Consider the following 25,346-nt stretch of genomic DNA (forward strand, 5'->3'; position numbering starts at 1 on the left):
GGTAGGAGAAAGAAGGTTAAAGTTACATAGCTAGAAGGATGACGTGATGTGACGGGGAGAGAGAATCGAGGAATTGCTCTTGTTCATCAAAAAATGGTCCTGTGGTACCAGGTGGCAATTTATAGAGATGAAAGGGGAGTTGAGTGAGGAGGAGCAATAGTTGAGAGTGAAAATTCAAAGGAGGAGGGAGGGGATGAGGCATTTGGAGGGTGTGAGATATGCCGGCGAGAAGTGCCCGACACCACCGTTCTTTCCCGTTAGACGCAAGCAAGGGAATCCGGGGGAGGAGGGGTAGAATGATAGTAGCCAGTGATGAAGGAGGTTTTTGTGCATACAGACTGGGCATTCCAGAGTGCAATGTTCCGCTGATGTGTCAAGGAGGAGGAAAGGAGTTTAGTTTTAGAGTGGAATAGGGTAAGTAGATCGGTGATAGGGGTGACTTATTTGGGTGGATGGTGATGTTTGTACATGGGTGGAGGGGGTAAGGAGATGAATTGGTGAGAGCGGCAGGGTGTGACTTTAATGATAGGAATAGGGAAGTTGAGGGATGTAGCAAGTTTGGGAGAGAACAATAGGACGATGAAGAGGAGCATATGGAGAGAATGCATTTTAGAAATGTAGCTGTTGGTGTTAGACACTAGGAGGATGGGGGGTGGGTGCAGGGGAGAAGGTGGCATAAGTCTCAAAGATAAAGAGGCAAAAAGACTGGGAGTAAAGGCTGGGCCAATGCCCTTAGCTGTTAGCCCTTTGCTTGTGACATCCCAGTAATGCAGAGTAATGTAGTAGGGAGAGCAGAGAGCATCGGATGGTGGGGGGGGAAGCTGGAACTCCAGGGGGTGGGGGGGGGGGGAATCTGGATTCCCTGCATCCCCCAGGTTTGGCTTGACTTAACAATGTGTGCCCTCCTTAAAAGGGAGCCTGTTTGATTGGCATTATTCCTTCTGCTTGAGAACGCTTCTTTTGACACCACTGTGCTTTGAAAACATACACGGTGTAGTCTTTATAACGAAAATGATATGTAGACATGCAAATAACTTTTACAACCACAAAACATAACGAATGTGTGTGGGCATGGGTTAAAGGGTTAAATCTTGTGGGAAACGGTTGAGGTGGGTTTTTAGGGGTGAGAAATGGAGAGTTGGGGGGGCAAAAACAAAAAAAACAAAAAAATGTGTTATTTTGTTTTCATTGTCAAATGTTCGGTATAAGCGCATTCTACACAAAAATGTGTCGTTTATAAAGACATGTAACCAACATAGACATACATGTCTAGTCATTTGATGCAACATTGCTTTTTATTTAAATGCACCCCCTTGACTGCGATCTGAAAAGAGGACCCCCCTGGGCACAAAACCAAATGCACCCCACCCTCTCTGCACTCAAAGACAAGTACCCCTGTGTGCAGCATAACTAACTGCCTGAAATGTGGTATGCAGCGATTTTACCGAATGGAATAAAAAGATCAACATTTTTACCTAAACATTTTTAATGGAAAAAAATACTGAATTCTTTTAAATATTTGTATGGGTGGTGGGGTAAGGAGTTAAAACGGGTGAGCAGGGGTTTGGGGGTGGCATTACAGACAAGGGAAACGGGTTTGGGGAGGCCTTTTTAGTTACAAAGCTTTTCGTTATTTTTCAATTCGGTAAAATGACATGTAACCCTCTGTAGAAGAGAGAGCGCCCAGCATTTTGGGAACACGCTATCAGCACTGCCTGGCAGTTTCGTGTGGGATTAGATAGGTGTGCAATGCGATCGATTTCCAACGCTGAGTTCCTGCCACGTTTATCACAGGAATGCATGTGCACTGGGAGTTCATGAGAAGTCACAGCACCCTATACTGGGTGCATATGCTTATCATATCAGTGTACGACAAATGTTCAGTTACTCGGGGACACCAGATTAAAGAAAGTAAACATTGTGTTTTTTCCCCGAAAAAAGAAAGCCTGTATACATTTTAAGCTCCTGTTTATTCTGCAAGCACTTGCTTGTTTGTATCTCTGACTTAATAAGAACAGAAAAGCGGCAGGCTCCCTATTGTTATTAAAGGCGCCCATGGTGGCGGGCCGCATTTACTAACAATAGGGTGCGGATGCAAAAGCATCCGCAACCTATTGAGATGATTACCTCCCCGTTCCGATGCAGGAGCAAAGCAGTTTTCATGAGAATATGGTACTCAAGCATTAGCAAATTATACTTACAGCATTGTTTCCAAAATAGCAAAAGGCCTCCAACTCGTGTAGCATTGTGACATAGTCATCAACTGGTTCGGACGGCTCTTGTTTGCGACTGTAGAACCGAATTCTATGCAGTACAGTGTTTTCCTTGGTGGCAAATCTTTTTACGATCTGTCACGCGCTCCACTAGATGGAGCTTGTGGAATAGATGGAGGATGCACCTCCATTGACAGATCACAACACGTTTGTGGCTACCGTGCTTTCACAGTCTAGTTTATTTCCGACATAGCCGCCGCCGGCTGCGTTTAGTCATTTCGCAACCAGCGTTCAGCGCGTGGCAACCCCATAACACTTTCTACTTTAGGTAAGACGTTGTGATTTCCTCTGCGCTCGTCCAGTGAGCTCCGCATTCCTTTCTCTCTTCTGTCTCTGGGGATTCTCCCGCTTTCCCCTCTGCTCGCCGCCCTCTCACGGGTGCACTCTATTTGTTTCCTTTCTCCCTCTTACGGCTTTGCAGTTCGCCTCCCTCTCTCATGTGCCTCTACTCTGAACGCTCCTGGTTGTCCCTGTCTGCTGGCTCTCTCTTTTCCTTCTTTCTGGGTTTCGAGTGGTCTCCCTTTGCTCAAGTGGACACACAACTACCAAATCGTGCTGCTACCTTCCTTCTCTTTCTCTGCAAGGAATCCCCCTCTGGGTTTCCCATCTCTTCTATTGGATCTCCCTTCGCCAGTCGAATCTTCCACTACCACAGACCTTGTTCATTTGGCTCTCTTTCGGGCTGCTGTGCCTTCAGACATCCCAATCACCTAGCTATCCTTTGCCTTGTTCAAGGCTGCCATACTCTTTCTTTCTGGTTCATATCCATTGGACTTTTGAACTCTCTCAACCATTCAAGGAACAACAAAGCTACCCAAGACCACAGTACTAACAAGGGCTTTTTTCTGCCTCAAAAGGCTTTTTCCTCTCCGTGGCTACTTCGGGGAAGAGGTCACTACCCCGCCAAGTACTAAGGCATACATAGTGGCTTCCCTCTGAGGTAGGCCATACTTCTACACGAAGAAGAAAGACACCAGGACAAGAGGAAGAAGGAAGGAGTTCAACACTAGCTCCAGTGAATCAGGTGAGGAAGAGGAAGTATTGTCAGAAGTAAGTGACGAACCCTGTGAGAGTGACAGTTTGCAATGCCAAGATACCAGGATGTCCACAGCAGAACAGGTCCAGGAGCTAGTGGCCGCTGCCCAAGGATTTACCCAAGAGGTCCAGAACTTAAAGACAGAGAATGCTGTGCTTAGGCAGCTCGTCACCGCACGTGAATTAGACCCTATGGAACTACCCCCGATGGTCTTGGCCTCAGGAAAGTTTGACGGGTCGCCGAAATGGCTGAAGGAGTTTGCGGAGGCTTGCATTGTATACTTCACCTTTAGAGCCAATACCTTTTCTTCAGAACACGCACGGGTTGGGTACATGATATCTAACATGGTGGGAAATGTGCTAGCATGGGCTACATTGCTGGTTACCAGTGGCAATCCAGTTCTCCAAGACTATGGGGCCTTCCTAATGCTATTGAAACAGACGTTTGAAAGACTAGAAACAACGTACATAACCTGTGAAGAATTACTGCATGTAAGACAAGGTTCGACGGACCTGCTTAGCTACATAACCAACTTCAAGAGGCTGGCCTCTGACGCCGATTGGCCCGAACCAGCTCAGTATGCCGTTTTCTGATGAGAATTAAAGAAAGAGATCAAGGACTAGTTAGCTTGTACTCCTTGTCCTAACACCTTCTCTACCCTGTTGTCAACTGTTCTCCAGATTATCGGTTGACGGAAAGGAAGACTGAGAGAAGGAAGTTCTGAAGCCTCCCTGGGCACACAGACCTGTTTCCTCAACTAGCCCCCTCGACATTCAGACGCTCGAAGGAAGAGCCGATGCAGTTTGGAGCGGCTTGTTCCCCACTCATACCAGAAGAACGAAAACACAGAAGGGACAAGGTTCTCTGCATGTATTGCGGCTCAGAAGCTCATTTACTGAGAGATTTCCCGGAGGCACCACCTCGCCGTTCAGAGGGCCGGGTTACCTAGGTCCAGCTTCCAGTCCCCACATCTGTCTGACAGTGGCCTCACCTGTTTCCACCGACAACTCCCGACTGTTGGTCGTAGCCATCCAGCTGTTGATCAACCAGCAAAAGATTGACTCTTTAGCAGTCATCGATTGTGGTGCTGCAGGAAACTTTGTTCACACCATCTGGGCCAACAAGGTTGGGATCTGCCAGATAGAAAGAAAGTAAGACCAGAATATGGAAGGAGTCAACGGGAAACCACTCAGTTCAGGCCTTTTCACCCAAACGACAGAAGAGATTCCAGTCTTCATCCTTCAACACTCTGAGAAGATTCAATTTGATATCATTTGCGCTGCCCACTTCCCAGTCATCCTGGGAATCTCTTGGCTCCGTAAACATAACCCATGCATTGATTGGACCAATAACCTGGTGAATTTCACTTCAGCCCACTGCCCGGAAAGATGTTTTCAAGAGGCGCTCTATGAGCCTGTTAAGGCTATGTCAACCTCCATTACGGAGACCTTATGGGTGCATTTTTCCCGCAGAGTTAGCAGAGTATGGGTATTCCGGGATAAGTCCCCTCAAGACCTGCCACCACATCGACTCGAGGATTGCGCCATTGATCTTACTCCAGGAGCCCTGATTCAATTTGGTCGAATGTACTCACTGTCCTTGACAGAGAAGAAGGCACTCAGTGAATACTTGTGTCCTTGACAGAGAAGAAGGCACTCAGTGAATACTTGAATGCTAATCTCCATAACCGACTCATCCAACCTTCCCGGTCACCCGCTGGAGCATCGCTCTTCTTCATCCCGAAGCGGGATACCAAGGAGCTCAGACCATGCATTGATTACTGGGGGTTCAACAGGGTCACCATTTGTGATCACTACCCAATGCCTCTGATCAAGGATATCCTGGAGGCGGTGTAGGGAGCCGTCATCTTTTCTAAACTCGACCTGCAGAGCGCATATCACCTCCTCAGGATTCAGGCAGGGGACTAATGGAAGACGGCCTTCCGTACCCCATGTGGGCACTTAGAGTATAGGGTGATGACCTTCGGGTTGGTCAATGCCCCTGCGGTTTTCCAGCGGTTCCTGGACAGATTATTCTCGGATCTTTTGTTTCACTCCATGATCATATACCTGGATGATATTCTAATCTTTTCATCTTCACTACAAGAACACCAGACTCATCTCAGGGAAGTTTTGCAATGATTGCAGGACCATCAACTACTGGTTAAGCCTGAAAAAAGCCTGTTCGGGGTTACCTCTATTCCATACCTGGGATTTATCTTGTCCGGGCAAGGAATACAAATGCATTCCAAGAACGTATCTGCTATTCTAGAGTGGCCAGCTCCGTTCACGGTTAAAGATATTCAGAGGTTTCTGGGACTAAGACATTTCTATCTAAAATTCATTTCAGGCTTCTCCAGGGAGGTGCTACCCATCACAAGCCTATTAAAGAAGAATGTAACTTTGTTTAGATGGAACGAGACCACTGACGGCGCCTTTCAACACCTTAAGACTTTCTTATGCTCAGCCCCGGTTTTGCGCCAACCCGATCAGTCACGTCCATTTATTGTGGCAGCAGATGCCTCATCATCCGCCATTGGAGCCGCCTTACTCCAAGACCATGAAGGAGTCGAACATCCTGTTTCATACCTCTCCAAGACTCTGATGCCCAGTCAGCTCAACTACTCAGTCATCAAAAAAGAATGATTAGCCATCAAGTTAGCTTGTGAAGAATGGCACCATTTGCTGCAAGGGGGCACACACGCATTCGTGATTCGCACTGATCACAAGAACCTCAGGGTCCTCCAACAAATGGAGTGCATCAGCTCTTGCCAAGCTAGATGGGCACATTTCTTTGCACAATACGACTTCTCTGTGACGTACTTACCTGGAAGTGAAAACATATTGGCAGACATTCTTTCTCTGGGCTATGCTTCTAATTGTTCTGCAGGTCAGATGCCTGAATATCTTTTTCTAAGGAATAAGATTGTTTCACAAGTTAAAACTTTTTGCAAGAAATCGAAGCATCTCTAGTCAGAGGTGCTCTGCTCCTCAAATCCTCCATTAAAGATAGGATCGAGAATAAGGACGGTCTTCTGTTTGTTAACCATCGCTTGTACATTCCTGAAAAGGAACAGCGCCAACGCGTATTGTCCTGGTTTCATGACAGCAAGTTAGCCGGTCACTGCAGCAGTTCTAACAACTTGGAACTGGTAAGATGCAATTCTTGGTGGCCTGGACACAACGCAGATGTCAAGGAATACACTCAGGCCTGCTCGGTCATCGCACAAGGCAAACACAACACACATAAGCCTGTTGGGCTATTAGAACAAGCATTGATTCCCTCCAGACCCTGGAGTCACCTCTCTACATACTTTATAGTTGAACACCCCCGGTCTCAGGGATGCACCTTCATCATAGTTACCGTGGATTCCTTCTCCAAAATGGCCCACTTCTCCCCGCTCCCGGGTATATCTTCAGCCTCTGAGATGGCCATGGTGTTCGTTAAAGACATTCTTTGACTGCATGGATTACCATAGAAGATTGTGTCTGATCGGGGAAGTCAGTATACTTCCAAGTTTTGGAAGGCCTTGTGTAATCTTCTAGGCATTCAGAGAGCTTTATCTTCCGGTTTCCATCCTCAAACAAACAGCCAGACAGAAAGGCTAAATGGAACTCTTGAGCAGTATCTGCGTTGTTATATCAACTATCAAAAGGACAATTGGGTGGCTCTTCTGTCCCCAGCAGAATTTTCATATAACAACATGGTCCATTCTGCAACAGGTATCAGTCCACGTTTCTGCACATACGGACAGCATCCTCACAGTATATTTCCGACAACTTCTTTGTCTTCCAACATGCCATCTGTGGAATCTGTGTTATTTGAGATTACAGAAGCACACAAACTCGCCAAATAATGTCTGCAAGACAGCCAAAGAAGGTACCAGGTCCAGGCTAACCGCCACCGTCAATAGTTTCCTGAGTGGAAGCTGGCTTTCTACCAAGTACTTACCTTGATCAGTGCGTCCCTCAAAGTTGTCTCCTCGGTACCTTGGTCTTTTTGAAGTTCTGGCAAAGATGAACCCAGTTTCTTTCAGATTGAAACTACCCAAATCCCTCAGTCGCATACATCCTGTTTTTCACTCCTCCCTCTTGCGGGCCTTTACCACTGACCCCTACGAATGCCCACTACGACAGCATTGGGTGTCCCGGGCGGAATTACCTAAAGAATACAAAGTGTCACAGATTTGTGATTCCCTATATAAGAGAGGTAGGCAGGAATATCTGGTATGGTGGAAGGGTTATCCCAGTTCAGAAAATGTGTGGGAACCCAGTACTTATGTTCATGCCACCAGGTTGGTATAGAGATTTCACAGGACACACCCAGGAAAACAAGGAGGCCCCCGATTCGGTAGGGGGCATACTGTCACGCTCTCCACTAGATGGCACTTGTGGAATTGGCAGAGCACATCACGTTTGTGGCTACCGTGCTTTCACGGTCTAGTTTATTTCCAACATGGCCGCCACTGACTGCATTTAGTCATTTCGCAACCGGCGGTCGGCGCGTTGCAACCCCATAGCACTTTCTACTTTGGGTAAGACGCTGTGATTTCCTCTGCGCTCGTCCAGCGAGCTCCGCATTGCTTTCTCTGTTCTGTCTCTGTGAATTCCCCCGCTTTCCCCTCCTCTCAACGCTCTCTCGCAATCCACATGCTCGTACCTCCATGGTTGGCTAGCGTAAGGGAAGATAAAGAGGTGAATATGGAAGATGAAGTATGGAGGATAAAGAACAGCAAGGCCCAAATGAAGAAATGGAGCGATAAGTGGAGAGCTACCCAAGGTCGAGAGGTCAGAGAGGGGGACTGGATCAAAAGTCGATTGCCGATCAAAGATCAAGTGACGGCATCCAAATTCAGTCAGCCAATTAAGTTAGTACACTGTGGGACAAACCATGCCCGCACCCAAGATGGGCGCACGTTGAACATGGAACGAGTGGCAATGTTTGAGAGGCATCAGTTAGCAGAGGAAGCAAGAGAAGAGTCAAACAATTGAGAAAACCAACACGAAGAGGCGGCAGGTGAACCGGAGTCAGAGGCACAGAAGGCACCACACAGAGAAAGTGAAACCGGGAACGAGCTGCCGGAGGTGACGTTTGAAGCAATCCACATGCCGGCCGGCGAGAACGAGAAGGAGGACCGGGCGAGGAGAGAGCGCAGAAGACCAGTCAATATAATGACTACGTGATGGAATAAAACTTTTGTTTGTGTTATCAATTGACGGTATGTAGGACCATTCTCAAGACTCGTCAAAGCCTAGTTTTCGTGAGACTGCAAGAGAGAAGCGCGAAAGTTGCCGGAAGTGGCAGCCACGAAGCAGAGGGCTCCTGAGCGATGGAGCAGCAGCAGCTCCTGGCGCTGTTCCTGCATATGAAGCTAGAGACTACTTAACTATCTAAGGCTGCTAGAAAACCTCAGAGACTTGGACATTAGGAGCCCGTGATTCAAACTGTGCCTTATGATATCATGTATATATGTTGCCACTGTGGTGCACCATTAAAGACCCAGTTACAATACTGCAAGAAGCCTGATCATTATACAACAAAAACCTTTTGCAAATCAGGCTCATTGTGTTGGAAATGAATAATAATCGATCTATCACGGTATTGCAGCTTTTTGCAGAGTGGATGTGTTGAACAGGACAGGTGATTGCATTGCTAGCGGTGGTGGGGATGGTCCCCATAATGCAGAATTATATCACCTGACTGTGCCTAATCTGATGGGCAGTGCAGTGCTGCTATGATGCCTTACTTTAGGGTACATCATTCTGCATCCTGATTATTAAAGGATTGAAGGCATGTTCATATGCCAGGTAACAGCATGCAAGGGTGCAAGAATGCAGAAAGGACAGGTCTTCGACCACAAGCAAGAAAGGTGGGTTGCATACATAGAATTTACCTCTAATGTTCTCTCTATTCAGTCTCCATAGGGGGAGGGGAATGGCCAGCCATAAGCCACTCGCCCTCTCTACTTAGAGACTCAAGCTGCACCTAACTGATGAGTGACTACAATCGAAAAACACACATGGGGTTGCCTGTTGTCTCCAGCCGAGGGTGGGTCTGCAGGCGGCTCATGTGATAAAACTGTTAGTGTGGGAGTGGTTGGACTGACTTGTATAGGGTTAGTTCACTTAGATAATGGCACGGACCAGTCAAAATGCATAGAGAGCACTGTACAATGGACACAATAGTTAAGCGCCATTAGCATAAGTATTTGGATCACTGTTTCCCCAGGGCTATGCCAAGGCACAACATTTGCATTTGCCACTACCCATTGGCTAACGATAACTGACTCTGCATGCGTACGTAATGGCGTGCTGTGTATATGCATATAATTAAGATGGGGCGTGACTTTCTATGGCGGGCTAGTAGTTTACAACTTGAAAGAATGTTTTAACCCTTGACATGCTGTGACATTTTTGGGAACCAAACGCGTGGATTAGGATTTGAAGGCAAAGATGTGGCAGAAATGATGGCATACACTTCTAGGAACCAGTCCATTTTATGTCTCATCCGCCTCATGAGCCATGATAGTACTGCGTGGAGCTCGTAAATGTCCTGCAGCGGTATCAGTTCTCCTGGCGTATTGTGGGCATTGCGCCCACTGTTGGGAACAGCATGAAACATCTGAAGGGCCTTGGTTGCTCCGCTTTACCGTTGTGGTGCCACTACTATTTGCAGACGTGCAGTGTCTGCCATGTCCTGTTACACTGTTGTTATTGTTTCATGTCGTTTATCCAGCACCTTGCTGCTGAGACCTTTGGTAAAAGTAAAACACATTTAAAAAAAAAAAAAGGAAAATAACGTCGTACATGCTCTTTTCTATCAAAGTGTGGTAGAGCTTTGCGGAGCGTACATTCCGTGGCGAACACGGGGATTTTCTCATATTTATTATGGATAAGAATGGTTTGCCACCGAGCAATCTGGGACATTCCGATTTTCGGTTGATTACAACTTGCACTGTTACCCAACTGTGACAAGGCATTGTAAATGCATTGACTCTTGCTGGAAAAGAAGGCAGCTGATTACTCACACCGTCTTTGTACAGAAATGGGTTACCATCGTCTGTGATGTACGTAATTCATTGATGAGTGAAACAGCTTCTATTGTGAGTTTTTTGCCATGGTGATGCATTCATTCTTATAACAGCGTTTTTCATCTCAAATGAGTGTCTTCTATATAGAGACGAGTGCCATTAGAGTGGTCCTATCCACTGGATTGTCGGATGAGCGCCATTCGCTTTCTGATTCACTCTTGAACCAGGTTGGCCTCCTTAAGGTTAGTCAAAAACAACTTGCATCTGATTTTTTATTAGATAGTATAAAGGACTTTTAGGATGCTAGTGCATCAAATGTATTGTCTAGTACCATTTTAAATCTATCCAGGGTATTGGGCAGCAGAGCGCCCAATCTAAAGGTAGGGTATAGTGATCCAAAAAATTGGCAACTGACTCTAAGAGCATATTATTCCAGAATGCTGGCAATGCCTGTGTGTTCGTTGGTCTGAATAATATTTGTTTTAAATGAAAAGGGATTGCCAAGTGATTTGCCCATGTAAGGATTAAGGGTGTAGTAGGAAAAAGGAATTGTCCCTAGAAAAAGCTAGGACCAATATGGCCTCATTACGAGGTCTATGGTAAAACCCGCCGCTAGGCCATAGGCTACCGCCGACCCTGTGACACTGTTTCCGCCACCCGATATACCGGTGCCACTGGGATATCATGAGCGGCAGCGGAACGGTAAATCCCCATTCCTGTGGAGTCCCATCGGACTCCAGGGGAATGGGGGCCCAGTGCTTCAATGAAAACACTGCTAGAGGGGCCCTGATTTCCTGGCAAGTCAGGCCTGCTGGGAGATCTGTGCCCCTACTGGCAAATTCGTAAATTCGTAGTTCAGCATTCCGGAAAGGATGCTGGTACGTTGCTACCGTCACCTGTATTTCCAGATCGCCAAACTTGTAATGAGGCCCGTCTTTTCCCATGTGTGTGGGTCAGATTGTACAGGCTGAAAGCATGGAGAACTAAAATCTCCCAAACGATATTTCAACACAGAGCAGGAATTTGTTTCCACCCAAAGATGTTCCCCTCCAGATTAGTGCTAGCCCCCTCGTTGGCCTTTTTACAATGTTGGCAGGTGATTTTATAGACTGACGGCACCATTTTATCTATTAGATGGACAGAGTGTTCTTCTATCACGGTTTCAGTAATACATGAGCAATCAAGGTAATTGTCTATGATAATGTTATAATTATCAGATCTGTGCTTAACAGCTGATCAGGCATTAATTAAAATACAATCCAGTTCATCCTTTGTAGCTACAGTGCTTTCATTTACCATTGATGAAAGAGGCAGTTGGATAGAGGCAGATGAGTACAGAAGTATTTAGCCTATGATGAGTGAATAGACTTTAATATTGAAGCAGTACATCTGAAAGCATGACTCCCTAGCTGTAATGGGTGATGAATGAATGGCACCATTTTGGGGGCAGATTCAGAAGCGGCTGCTCAAGTGGGCTGGGCCTGGCGTGCACGGGTGGCGACAGGCTTGCCATTTACGTGCCGCTACCATGTGCTCTGCATGTGGCTGCCTCAGTCCCTGTTCAAATCCCTCCCCTGTGTAAGACATGACTAAGGGTCTGTCGGTACCACTGTTGTTCCATGTAAAAGTTATCAAAGTGCGATGTGCAGGGTACAATTGTTTCTTCCACCAGAATTATCCCTGACAAAGTGGGATCGAATCAAGAAATCGTCAGTAGAGAAGGACTGGTAGAATTTGTTCTCCAGTACGTCCACCTCATTTTAAGAAGCTAGGTGCATATGGAGTATTTTCAAGGTATTAATAAAATGGAACTCTGTTTCTATGTGCAGAGTGTACAGTGTATGTTTGATGATGTTCTTGCTGGGAGAGAAACTTTGCTATTTTGATATATTTATATTTACATCGCTCAGTCCTTTCTATATCTATAAACTACTCAATCCTTACAAGTGTCCTAAGTAGGTTGTAATTGTAGCTAATATTGTGTAATGACGAATGTAATACAATACAAATCAATGTTATAACTATACTTGCAAGTATTCTATTGTTGCAGTAGATATTCATAACACACATAGATTGAAGTCGTTCCAATTTTATTTGATACTGTTCTGGTCCAATATTGCATATTTCATTTGAGTGCCCTTAGTGGTTGACACGTGTTTCGGCCATTAGGCCTTTTTCAAAACCGGGCTTAATTAAGCAACATAACCCTTGCGTCGGGGGCATTACCGACTCAGGTAATGACCTGGGGCCCATAAGTAAGGCCCCGAGCGAAGCGAGGGCCTTACCGAAGGCCCCGGGACATTACCAGAGTCGGTAATGCCCCTGACGCGAGGGTTATATTGCTATTAGTACCCCGGCCCGCAAAAAATGCGTGACCGGGGCACTAAAAGCGTTTTTTTTTGTCCCAAAACGATGCAGCATTTCGGGAGCAAAAAAAACAAAAATGGCCGCCGCCATGGAAAGGGAAAACGGAGTCCGTTTTCCCTTTCCATGGCGGCCATTAGGAGCAGGCGCGCTGGGAACACAAGTGTTCCCAGCGCATCTGCTCACGAAAAAGGATCAAAAAGAAGGTAAGTGGGGTTGGGAGGGTGGGAGTGGGATGGGGGGAGAAGAAAAAAAAAAAAAAAACCTACATGCGTCCCAGCGAGGGACGAGGGAAGCCTACATCCGTGTGGAGCCGCGGAGCGGGGGTGGCCCCGCTCCGAGTCTCCACACAGCTGGAGGCTTCCCTCGTCCCCCGCCGGGGACGTGGGAACAAGAAGGTAAGTTGGGGGGGCGGTGGGAGGGAAGGGAATAAAAAAAAAAGACTTACCCGAGTCCCCGGAAGGGGGCGAAGGCAGCCTCTCAGCCGCGCGGAGGCTCGGAGCGGGGATGGCCCTGCTTCAAGCCTCCTCATTGGCTGAGGGGCTGCCACACCCCCCGCCGGGGACAAAGGCCGTGGAATCCCGACAGAGGGATTCCCGGCCCGGTAAGGACCCGGCGAGAGCCAATCAGAATGCGTGTTGCATTCTGCTTCGCTCTCGCCGGGTACTATTTAAGAATGATCAACACTTCTGATTATACATTATACATACAACACCATTGAAAACAGAAAATAAATGAAATAAAAGGAACAGAGAATCAAGGTTGGTGGTAGGTAGGATTGGTTGGAGAAAAGAGACAGTGAAATTCATTACGATTTAGTTGTACTTGGTCCACATTATTTAAATCCTAGCAAGTTGAAATGTTATATTTTGATACAGTTTCTACTCGAGTACATTACTACGTTAGATACCTCGTTCGCATTCATATTAGCATTCTCAAACTCAATTTTGTAAAAGAGACCCAATCTATTTCAGATTAATCAATACTGTTTTTCTAAGTCAAGTTTGTAAGCTGATTGTATTGGTGTTTCTACCTCCGTGCAATTTAATGAATTTCACTGTCGCTTTTCTCCAACCAATCGTACCTACCACCAAACCGACTCTTTTAATTAAATTTATTTTCTGTTTTCAATAATATTGACTGTATAATCAGAAGTGCGGATCAATATTAATTAAGTCCAGTTTTGAAAATGGCCTAATGGCCGAAACACGTGTTAACCACTAAGGGCACTCAAATGAAATATGCAATATTGGACCAGAACAGTATCAAACAAAGTTGGAACGACTCCGAGCTATGTGTGTTATGAATGTCTGGTGCAACAATAGAATACTTGCAAGTACCATTTTTCAGATGAAGGAGGGGCACTCCATTGTATTCCTAAGTGCGACAGACATCATTACTTGCTTCAAATAATCTTTTGCGCAAGGAGACAGCCTCTATACCCCACCCTACCTTTGTACAATGCTATAATTAGTATGATAGTTTTGTCAGTTGTATTTTGTATTCTTATTTGGCTCTATGACAGCATTGTTGGATTTGGGTAATAATCTAATACACTTGAATTTAGTTGTAAGGAGTATTTGTCTATCAATGATCCATTCTAAGTGTCGATGTTAACCTCATTCTATTGTCTCTTCAGTGGGAACAGATTGCGATCCCATCCTGTTTGTCGTTCCATTCAACAAAACATTGACTTTTGCAACAGATATCAACATGGTATATTTCTTTTAGGATCAAATTTTTTTAAAGATTCCTTTTTGACCAAATTATTACAGAAGTGTTCTAGGCCAATGGATTCTTAAAGGGGATTGCAAAATAAGGACTTGCCCACAGTTCTACACTGTAATTTGTGCTGTCCTGGACGGCTATAAACTGTTCATCATATAATGCGCGACAAAACAATAAAACCCCCAATTAATCAATTGTAAATTGATGAAATATCTGCTGTCAGTCCTTTGGACTTCTTTAACGTTTCAATGAATTGAGATATATTCCATTTCATTCGTTATGGGACCTTTTTTATTTGAGACAATACTTTATATACAGAGCAGAGGCCCAGTGTTAGTTGACTCTTCATGGAGTGTTCTGTTGGTAAATAGTTAAAAGGCTCAACTAAATGGTTCATTCTGCCCCAGCTGCAACCTGGCCCACGTCTGTGAGACTAAGAAGGCATGTTTTTGGCCTACGCGTTGCTCAAGTAGGCAGCATTCAAACTGAAGAGTCCTAGGTTCACAATCTGGAAACCTTTTTACTGTGAGGTAGTCCTGCTGACTTTTTATTTTATCCTTTTCTTGCCATCAGGCGGCGAGTGGCTTTCGTTGAAGTCTGACCACTGATTCAGCTCGTAGCCCTCACTGCAAGCATGCCTTTGCCACTCAGTGGTGCTGCTGACCTGAACGCTAGGTTGTTCTGACCCCTGACTGCACGCTGGGGAAATGTCTACGGGGGGCGGCTTGTTTGGCCCCTCCTCACTTACTTTAGGGCTGCCGATCTTGCTCTTTCCAAGCTTGCCTTTTGTACGCCGGGACTGTTCATGGTCGAACTCAAGGTCCTCCAGCCGCTGGGTGAGGGCGAGCTTCTGCTGGATTGCCATTCGCAGCAGGGAGTTTAGGGTCTTCTTTTCATCCTCCGCGGCCGCCAGCTGCCTCTGCATTTCATCCAGCTGTGTGACATACTCATCACATCTGCTCAAGCAAAAGAACAAAAAGACATCTAGTGACAAAGTACTGCTCTGTATTCAGCAAATAGGAAATGCATTTCTACTATTTAATATGCACATCAAACTTGCATTTATATCAGTAAAGGTTTGCAAGGATACAAAACATGTACAAATGGCAGTCACGTAATTAATACAGTTATAGTTGCATTGCTGGAACTTAGGTTTTGTTATATCTCCCCCAAAAGTCCTAAACATAAAAATACTAACAAGATCAACTTAATCCCTAGGTCCCTAGTCTCATGATAATCCACACTAAAAATACTTGATTGATTGATTGAAGAGGTGAGATGCGCTAACACATCTCCTACAACTACGCCATAAAAAGTTGTGCCCAGTTCACAAAGCCCACCTATAAGTGCACATCTTCTGATGATGCACACATTAAGATGCCCCTTTTCCCCTTCAGTGTGCAATTGAACAAATAAGGGGGCACTTCGGTGCATTACAATGTGCATCCTGAATCCACAACTTGGATGCACTTTGCAGGGTGCAAAAACTGTAATCATGGAGCTGTCACCAACCGCAAATCGTCTGTGTGCCAACCAGAGGATCCTGATCGCTGAGGCGAAGGCTGCTTACTACTCCACCACCATTGTGGCAACCTCAAACAGGAGCAAAGCCATCTTCAAAGTAGTAAAGCATTGTACTAAACCCTCCCCCGACACTAAGGCACCAGCAACACAGGAAAAAAGCGACAGAATCAATCCCTTTTTCATTGAAAACTAAATCCGACAGATCATCGAATCAACCTCTCCTAGTGTTAGCCCCCCTGCACCATAGCATGCACACTGCCTCTCTCGGCCAAATACTCTCCTCCCTCTCCCAAGGACCTCCTAAAAACGCTCACCTCCCTCAAACTTAACTCCTACTTTGACAATATCATCCAAGCCTCCATCATTAAACAACTGACGGTCCCGGCGCTCAAACACTGCTCAGCATCTTTTAATCCTCCCAGAGTGAAGGGTCATTCCAGTACACCCTCAAGACAAGTCTCATATGACTTCTATTGGAAAAGCCGGACGTATCTGCTGCAGGACTTCCGAACCGCTAGGAAGGCCCTTTTGGTCTTGCAACGCGACAGGGGAATGCTTTCCTGACGGGTCTTCCAGCCTTGGCTCCCCTAAAAGCAGTCCACCATGCGCAGCATGCCTTATTATGGATAAGTGGACATTTCATCAAATCACTTTGTCCCCTTCCTTTCCAGGCCAGGATACTGTTCAGAACTGCATGCATCATTTACAAAGCAGTCATGAGTAGCACACCAGTATACCTGGCAGCTAAGCGCCACTTATTTGGTGATACATGCTCCTCGCACAGCAAACTGACCAACCAGCCCAAAACACAACTCGTCGACAAAGAGAGGACCCACAAACTATCCTTCCCTTGTTATGCACCCACCCTCTGGAACTCTATCCCCGTATTGGCTCGGAATACCCCCACAATTCTCCAGATTTGCATATCTCTAGAAATGTTGATTTTTCATCAATGCCCAGGCTATGTGACAAATCTGCTCAATTCATCCCTTCTCCACAGAGAGAAGCCAAACCGTGTGAGGCTAGGGAGGTGAGCCCACTCTGCAAGACCCTCTCTCTAGGAGTCTGGGCAAGTGGGACCTCACTTGGAGTGACTCACCTCTCGGGAGCAAGGACTCCCAGTCGGATAAGGATCTCCAAGTCTGGAATATATTGTCTGTCTACTTGGGACTTGGGGAAAACTGTTTTTACTCCTGCTTTGACTCAACCCACCAGTGACATTCATTCCATCTCTTTGGCTTCAGATAATGCTGGATTTCGTCTGAGTGCCACAGTCAAAGAAAAAGAACAGACTCTTTTTGTCCGTGGGGATGTCATTAAACCCAGGAGGAACTGTGAATGGAGGGGAAACTCCCATGCAGAGAGGAGAGTGATATCTATGCAGAGAGATGCCACTGTATAGGGGATGTCCTGGAGGGGCGGAGCTTGCAGTAGCATGGAGAGCAAGACTAACGCTAGCTGTATGCCGCAAGGCTAGCGTTCCATCTGACCACGAACTAAGGTTGGAGGAAGAGGCATAGATGGAAAAGCACCCGTTTCCTCTGATGGTACAACCACTGGAAAGTTGTGCTGGTTCTGGGGCCCGGTAACCGACGCCGAGACCAGATCGCCTGGGAGAGCATGGATGCCCAAGCTCTACACCAGAAGGACACGGGCTGCCGAGAGAAGAAGCAACCGTGAACCGAACGTTCCTACGGAGAGACTACCACTTAGAGTTACAAACACTTCAAATCAAGCCTGGGAAGCTCTCAAAGTTATGGCAACCTGAGAAACACGAGGATGTATGTCCCCTTGGTGAATCAGAACGAGAGAGGTACAAACACTTTGAGTCAAGGCAGCAAAAGCCGTCAAGGTTACGGGACCCTGAAAAAGCCAAATGGGGAAAAAGCCCTATGTGAATCAGATTGAAATAGTTATGAACACTTTGCATCCAGGCTGCGAAAGCTGACAAGGTTAAGGCAACCTGAGAACCAAACGGGCAAGTGCCCTATGTGAGTCCAAGCAAAGGAGATATGAACACTTTGCATCAAGGTTGGGAAAGCCAACAAGGTTGCGGGAGCATGAGAAACCCGATTGGGCAAGCACCCCATGTGAAATACATTGATTGAGAGAAAGCAAGTCTGCCATAAGGCTGCACGACTTCAGGGGGTGCGGGGGGGGGGGGGGGGTCCAAGAGCCACAAAATTGTTATAAAGAGAACTGTATTCAAACAGAACCTGAAGAGGGTCTGAGAAAAACCCTTGTTTACTGAGGAAGAGGGAACCGTACAGAGGATATTTTCTTTTGACCAGCAAAGTCTGAGGGAAAGTTGTTTTTATCATTTTGACAAACTGGAAGCTAACGACAAGCCATCCAAGTGAATGGACCAGGCAGAAGCCTAAGATAGAGGCCATTTCTCCTGCCTCTCTTTTTAGTGAAGTTTTCCAAAGTGGTAGGGCCAGATTAGTTGGATAGGATTTTGGACTAAGGACTGTTTTCTTTTGACGAGCACCATTAGTTTTAGTTTCTAGATAGAGAATGTTCCTCATAGATGTAGGGTAAGCTAGGAGTTTTTTTTTTTTTACTTTTAATAAACAGCATTGAAACATGTCAGTCATTGGTCTGAGTTCTTCTTCTGGTTCGCTACAGCAAGGACAAATCGTGATGGAGGCACAGACTGACCCACAAACCACAATTCACAGTACTGTGCTACTGTTAAAAGACGCCAGCCCAAATGCTACCTACCCACAACCTGCATTGTGCTCTGCTGCTTTCAAACTAGGTGAGCACAATAAAACAAATAAAATGACTGTCAACAGCACAGGTGAAATGTGCACAGCCTCCAGACTAAAGCCAGCTGGTGGCTGCAGCATTTTGCAATAGTTGTAACTTATGAATAAGAGAATCAGGTAAAATAAAATATAAGAAGTTAACATAATTTACTCTTGCAACCACCATTGTGCTGGTGAGAGACCTTTTGAGGATGGAAAAATATGAGAAAAGTGTTCTTACAATTTCAAACAAGGTACGTTTTATGTCCTCCCTTCAGGTTAGGCCTCTGCTGGCCCCAACTGCCACTGGCCAAATGCCCAACCAAAATAAGGGAGACAGAGACTGTGAGAAAAGGATGCTTCTTTATTGACTTTTTCTTTCTTTTCTGCCGCGAGTCGGGCAAAACAGTATTGCGCTTACGCGAGGGCCTGCATTCCTATTGGTCCAGGGAAATGCATGACGAGGCTCCTCATCTCTGCATTAACCGTGTCCTTGCTGTACACATCTTCCCCTCTCAGGCAAAAACAAAACCCACATTACTCACATTAGTTTCACATTTCCTCAATCAGTCTCACAGGCCTTCTGATGCATCGGTGTGGTCTTACAGTCATCTCCACTGACGGTCCAGGCCCTGTAAAACCTGCATCATAATTTCTTGACCCTTCTCGACCGCTTTCTTCACTGCTCTCCTCCTTGTCATGTTCCTTCTCTTCCTCGCGGTACAGCTTAAATTGTGACACATTTCGTGTGATCACCCTTCCCGGAGATCAGGCAGTCACCATGGATCCCTTGATCGGTTTGATGACTAGATGAGCAGGATCAAATCTTGACTCCGACTTCCGCTGTTGTTTCTGACACTCAAGAAACTTGTCCCCCGTGTGAAATGTTGATGAATTTGCTCTCCGCTTTTCATCAGCATATCTTTGCATCTCATGTTTCCTGGCCGCATCCTCAAACTGCAGCGTTGTGCGGTCATTCGCCTGACGCTGTTCTCTATGGGGAAGTCTAATTCTCGCTTTCCTTTGAAACACCAGCTCTGATGGGCATCTTCTCATCGTTCTGTGTGTCAAATGTCTGTAGTTTCTGAGCATGCTGCATACTGCTTGGTTTAATGACATCTGGCTCAGCCCATTTTGTTGGAGTAATTTCTTTAGACTTCCCATACATTTCTCAATCATTCCATTAGCTCGTAGCCAAAGCGGTGTGATCTTCCCGTGACATATGCCCATATGACTCATTAATCGTGCAGCAAACTACAGACTGCTAAATGGCAGCCCATTGTCATAATACAATATCTCAGGAATGCCCCAAGCCGCGAATATGCTGTCTAATTCGGGAATTACTGTGCTCGCAGCCGTGGAAGAGATCATCTGCACAATAGGGAATCCAGAGAGCTCATCCATTACCACCATCCAATATCTTCCCCCACTAAGCGGTCCAAATGAATCAAGTGCCATGTGTGTCCATGGAGCCTCTGGCAGCTCTGACATCCTGAGTGGTTCGAGGTTGTCGGGCTTTGACGTGCACTGACACAGGTGGCAACTTTTTACTGTGCTTTCAGCCATTGAGTCAATCCCTGGGAACCACATAGTATCTTTTATCTGTCGATTAGTGGCCACCATGCCTCGATGCCCTTCATCTGCTAAATCCACTACCAGCTGGAGTAGGTTCATGGGTATGATTATCCGCCTTCCACGCATCACAAGGTCACTGACAACTCATCCCTCACTTGTCTGAACGCTTGAATTTCTTGCTTGAAGCTCTCCTGGCTTCCACATGCAAACTGCAGAATACTGCCTCTCCACCTTCGAGACATTATGAGTTCTTTCAATATTCTGTCACTCGTTGTGAGCATCTTCGTCGGTCCTTGGTGAATGAGAACATTTATGTACTCCTCTGCCATGAACGGGTCCCCATCTTGTTTCACAAGTCGGTGCCGAGACATAAAGTCAGCTGGGTTATACTCTTTTCCAGACATATGGATGATTGTGAAGTTGAAATCTTGTAACCTTAAACCTCATCTCTCTATTCTAAGAGGCATCCTACACAGAGTGTTTCCATAGATAGTGACCAGGGCTTGGTGATCAGTATCAACTGTAAATGGTTTCCCTAGCAAGAACATCTGAAAATGTTCACATGCGCAGACGACAGCCAGCCCCTCTTTGTCCGTTTGTGAGTATTTTCTTTCAACTTTGTTCAGACGTTTGGAGCCGTAAGCAACAATGGCTCTTGGGATGTCTCTCCCTGGTCTGTGTTGCTCCAAAATGGCACCCAGTCCTACCGGGCTTGCGTCCACCATCAGTGCAGTGCATGTCTTTCTTTATCTGTGCGAACGCATCTTCACAGGATCGGTCCCGCTGAAATTATTTTCCTTGCTTGGTGAGCTCTCTTTACGGCGTGCTGATGGTAGCAAAATCCTTCAAGTATCTACTGCAATGGCTGGCCACCCCCAGAAATGTTCTTACCTCGCTCACGTCTTGTGGGGGCGAGATATCCATAATTGCAGTTACTTTTCCAGGATCAGGACTCATTCCAACTTGGGAGAACACATGTCCAAAGAACTTGAGGTGTTTCTTGAGAAATGCACACTTTTCGGCATTTACCGTTATCCCCGCCTGAGAGAGCGCCAGAACCACCTTATGCAGTGCCTGATTGTGTTGTTCCAGATGCACCCCAAAAACCAAAGTATTGTTGCTGTAATTCAAACAGTTTATGTGTCTAATTACTCTCCTGGTGGTCTCCTGAAAGGTTTCGGCAGCCAACGATATCCTAAAGCCTAAGCACTTATACCAAAATAAGAACGTGTGGGTCGCAAATGTTCTTATGTACCGTGACAGTTCATCTAATTTAATTTTGTGGCACCCTTTGAATAAGTCAAGTTTAGTGAATATCTTGGCCCCATTAAGCAGACTACTCTCGGAGGCTTGAGCTTCCCTGTGATTGTAGCCAGACATTGGCTTGCCCTCCCGTATGAACTTAGAGTGGAAAATTCATTCTGGAAGGCACTCAAAACATGGTTATTTAACCATCCTTAATCCTGCTGTGCAACCCCCACAGCCCACTTACGTCCATCCCTTTTATCCTTCCCTTCCTGACTGCTCCTGCTTTGTTACAGACCTGGCACGCCTGATGCAACCTTGTATGAATCCATGATGTTATGATGTCCTCTCTTTTTATGCTTGACCTAATTGTATGCCAACTTGTACATGCAATTGGAACCTGTAACAGTGCTGTGAAACCTCTGGATTAATGGGCGCTTTATAAATGAAAAAATATATAAATAAATAATCATGACATCCAGATGCATGCCAGGATGCCGTTCTCATTCAATTGCTTTGTTCAATTGACGCATGCCGTCCACACACAAACGAGTTTTATCAAATGATCCTTGCTTGGGCATCACCACCACATGCGAGACCCACGGGTTGGGGCCACGGGCAGGTTCTATGATGTCCTCCCTCAACAGGCACTGAATCTCTATCTCCACTTGTGCTGTAGGTGAATGGGTGTTGGCCGAGGGTGTTACGCTACTGGAGGTACTGACCCATCTATGTGAAGAGTGACTGGCTCTCCTTTCAAGCATCCAATTCCTTTAAATAGTTCTGGAAAAAGTTGCGTCACTGAGACTCCATGTTGCATGGTGTACATCACAGCAGCGATCTTCATCTCAAGGGCCGTGGGTCTGCCTTACCGGTTTTCTTCTCGGCACTTCTCCTTGAAGGACATGAAACTCTGCCATGGCCTGTCACGCTTTGTAGTTTAGTTGCATCGAGAACTTTCAATGATTTCGAACTGGAGCCCTAGCAGCCCACTGGAATACTTTCAGTTCTGACGGTATCAATGTAGGTGGCTGGGCAAAAAAGTCTGACATTCACATGATATTCAACAAGGCCGCTGTGTCAATGATGAACTTGGCAGGGTTTTGACCTACTTGGATGTCAATGAGGGTCATTACGAGGTTGGAGGTAAGGGAAAAACGATGCCGGTAAAGGATTACCGGCATCGCATACCGCTCCGGGCTATTCTATTCCGAGCTTAGACCCCGCTAATAGAGGCACCGTTAATAACGGTGCCTCTAATAGCGGCATGGGTGCTGGCACGCGGCCCATCATACCGGCAATATCGGCATGCCACTAATGGGAGGAAATCACAAGTCAGGCGGACAAGCAAATACCGGCATCCTGAAGGCGCTAATAGAGGATACCGGCATACCGGCATCATGAACCAACCGTAAAAGGCTATGTGCAGTGTTCCCAACTGCCACAGGTGCACACAATCAGCACAGGTGGAGGCAATGGAGTCAGGGCCAGCACAAAAGGAGCACACCCACACACCACACTCCTTCCAACACCAAGATGATTCCAATAGTAGTAGCAATACTGGGGATGGAGGACATGCTTGCATTGCTACACCAGCAACAACAGCAACAGCAGGCACCACAGAGGAGACGCATGAGGAGAAGGAGGATGATTCAGGCCTAGCAAGTCCAACCAGTGCAGCCAGCGGTACCACGCAGGCAGCCCCCAATCCCTCGCATCAGAGCCAGTCCATTCAACCTAACCCCTGAGTAGATCCACACCCTGTACCCTCTGGACTGGGACACCATCACCACCATCGTGGACATGATACACAACGACATTGTCAGCCTCATTGAAATATGCATCGCCATCCTCCCTCTACTGAAGGTAGTGTCAGTGCTCCATTTCCTTGCCACAGGCACATACCAGCACACAGACCCAACAATGCCTTACATCAGACCAATGGTTCACACCAATGACGATACGCCATACGTAGAAGCAGGCCACATCCCTCAACGCGTCCACTGCACATCAACTGAGCATACCCTCTATGACACAATCCAGCAACATGCAGGGAGTATGCCAAATGCACATGAAGGCAGCAAAGCACAATACATTACATCTGCAAGAGCATGCAAGTGAACACCCTGAAACATGTGGACTACGCAATCCACACCTGCGGACCATTGTCCAGCACACATTGCGACAAATGTACCTGTATGCATACATCCAGGGACCTGTGCATGTGAACACCAAATAGCTGCAGCCATGACAGTGATTACTACAGGTGTAATGCCACAAATTGACTCACACATGGAGGTGATGCTGGCTATACCTTGAATCCCTGGCTCCTCACCCCTGTTTGGATCTCGCAGACCAGGCACGAAGAGGAGTGCAATGGGGTCCATATCCGCACCCGTGTTCTGATCGAGCAGACCTTTGGCCTGTTGAAGGCACGTTTCCGCTGCCTCAGCAGGTATGGTGGATCACTCCTTTACAGGCCTGAGAAGGTGGACAAGATCACCATGGTCTGTGCTATACTGATCAACATGTGCATCCGGTGGAACTTACCCCTGCCACTTGACATTTCCCAGCAACCACCAGGTGAACATGGGGTTGATGAAGGATAAGAATAGTACATCAGCCATGGGCCAATGCCCATGAGGGACGTGCAGTGCGCCAATCAGTGATGGGCATTTACGTTTCATGCACGGTGATGAAGAGGGTGCATCAAATCACGCTGGCTGTGCACTGGGTTCGGGGGACTCTGGGGAGTGTACACTGTTTGGCATTGAATCCTGACACACTCAATAAGCAATGTCCAGTCATGTTATTTGTATCAAAATGTAATGTAATGATCAATAAAACTATTTACATAGATGAACAGCCCACCCACGATGCAACAGAGTCTACCGACCCACCCCCGTACCCTCCCACCACCCTCCACCACTCATCCCTCTAACCCCCCCACCCCCCAAACACCCCCCATCCCTCAACTCCCCCACATAATAATGTCCCGGAACACATGAGTTCTAACAGCCTCCATCCCGCATGTCTGTCCGGCTACAGTCGGCCCCTTTTGCATAGAGGCTGTGGCTCTCCTGGCCGGCGCATGGTGTGTAACGACCTACGCACTGGGATGGTCTGAGCTGAGTTTACAGGGGTACTGCTCGTGGATGGCGGGGGTTGTGACTCGGCAGGTGCTGCAGGGCATTGTGCCATGGTGGCAGCCAAATGTGTGAGTGCCTGGGTGACCGATTCCATGCCTTGGCGCACCTGCCTAGCAACATGGTTCACAGCACAGGTGAGTGCCTGTGTGCTGTCACAGTGGGCCTGGCGTGTGGCTTCCCCTACAGCAATGAACTGTCGCAACATCTCGTCCATGGACTGCTGATGCTCCTCCATGCGGGTGATGCAGGCCTCCAGGTCACGCATGTCCTTGATGGCTGGTGATCGCATGGGAGCTGGAATTGGAGTTGGACTGAATTGAAGGGCTGAACACGGCTCAATCTCTATCCTTCCTGGAGCTACCACCACACGACCCATGTCCCAGGGAGTGCTGTGGTGTGTGCCCCATGGATGGTGTCCCCTCAGTGTCCTCCGACATGCATTGCCCTGCCTTGTCAGCCTCATCCTGTTGGACATCATCCTCTGCAGTATCTCTTGCACATTGGGCCACCTCCCCTGGGTCACTAGTGGCCTGTGACTGAGGAGCATCACCATTGCTGGATGTTGGTGTACCCTCCTCGTCCACATGTGCTGGCTGCAGTGGTGCAAGGGCCGTTTGGTCTGTGGGCTTGGGAGCCAGTGTGCCATGTGGTAGGTGTGCAGTGATGGAACCC

General features: G+C 46.9%; 1 protein-coding gene across 8 annotated transcripts in view; it reads right to left on the minus strand.

Annotated features, from left to right (window-relative positions):
- The window catches only part of BICD1 (BICD cargo adaptor 1), a 1,084,974-nt gene that overhangs the window by 279,680 nt on the left and 779,948 nt on the right, over nt 1-25,346 (minus strand). For all 8 annotated transcript variants that reach the window (XM_069628212.1, XM_069628214.1, XM_069628217.1 and 5 more), the window contains exon 7: nt 15,180-15,387. In XM_069628212.1, the coding sequence (XP_069484313.1) occupies nt 15,180-15,387 (208 nt within the window). The remainder of the gene's footprint in view (nt 1-15,179; nt 15,388-25,346) is intronic.

Source organism: Ambystoma mexicanum, chromosome 12 (genome assembly GCF_040938575.1).
Source record: "Ambystoma mexicanum isolate Mex_15411 chromosome 12, UKY_AmexF1_1, whole genome shotgun sequence".
In the NCBI taxonomy this organism is placed as follows: Eukaryota; Metazoa; Chordata; class Amphibia; order Caudata; family Ambystomatidae; genus Ambystoma; species Ambystoma mexicanum.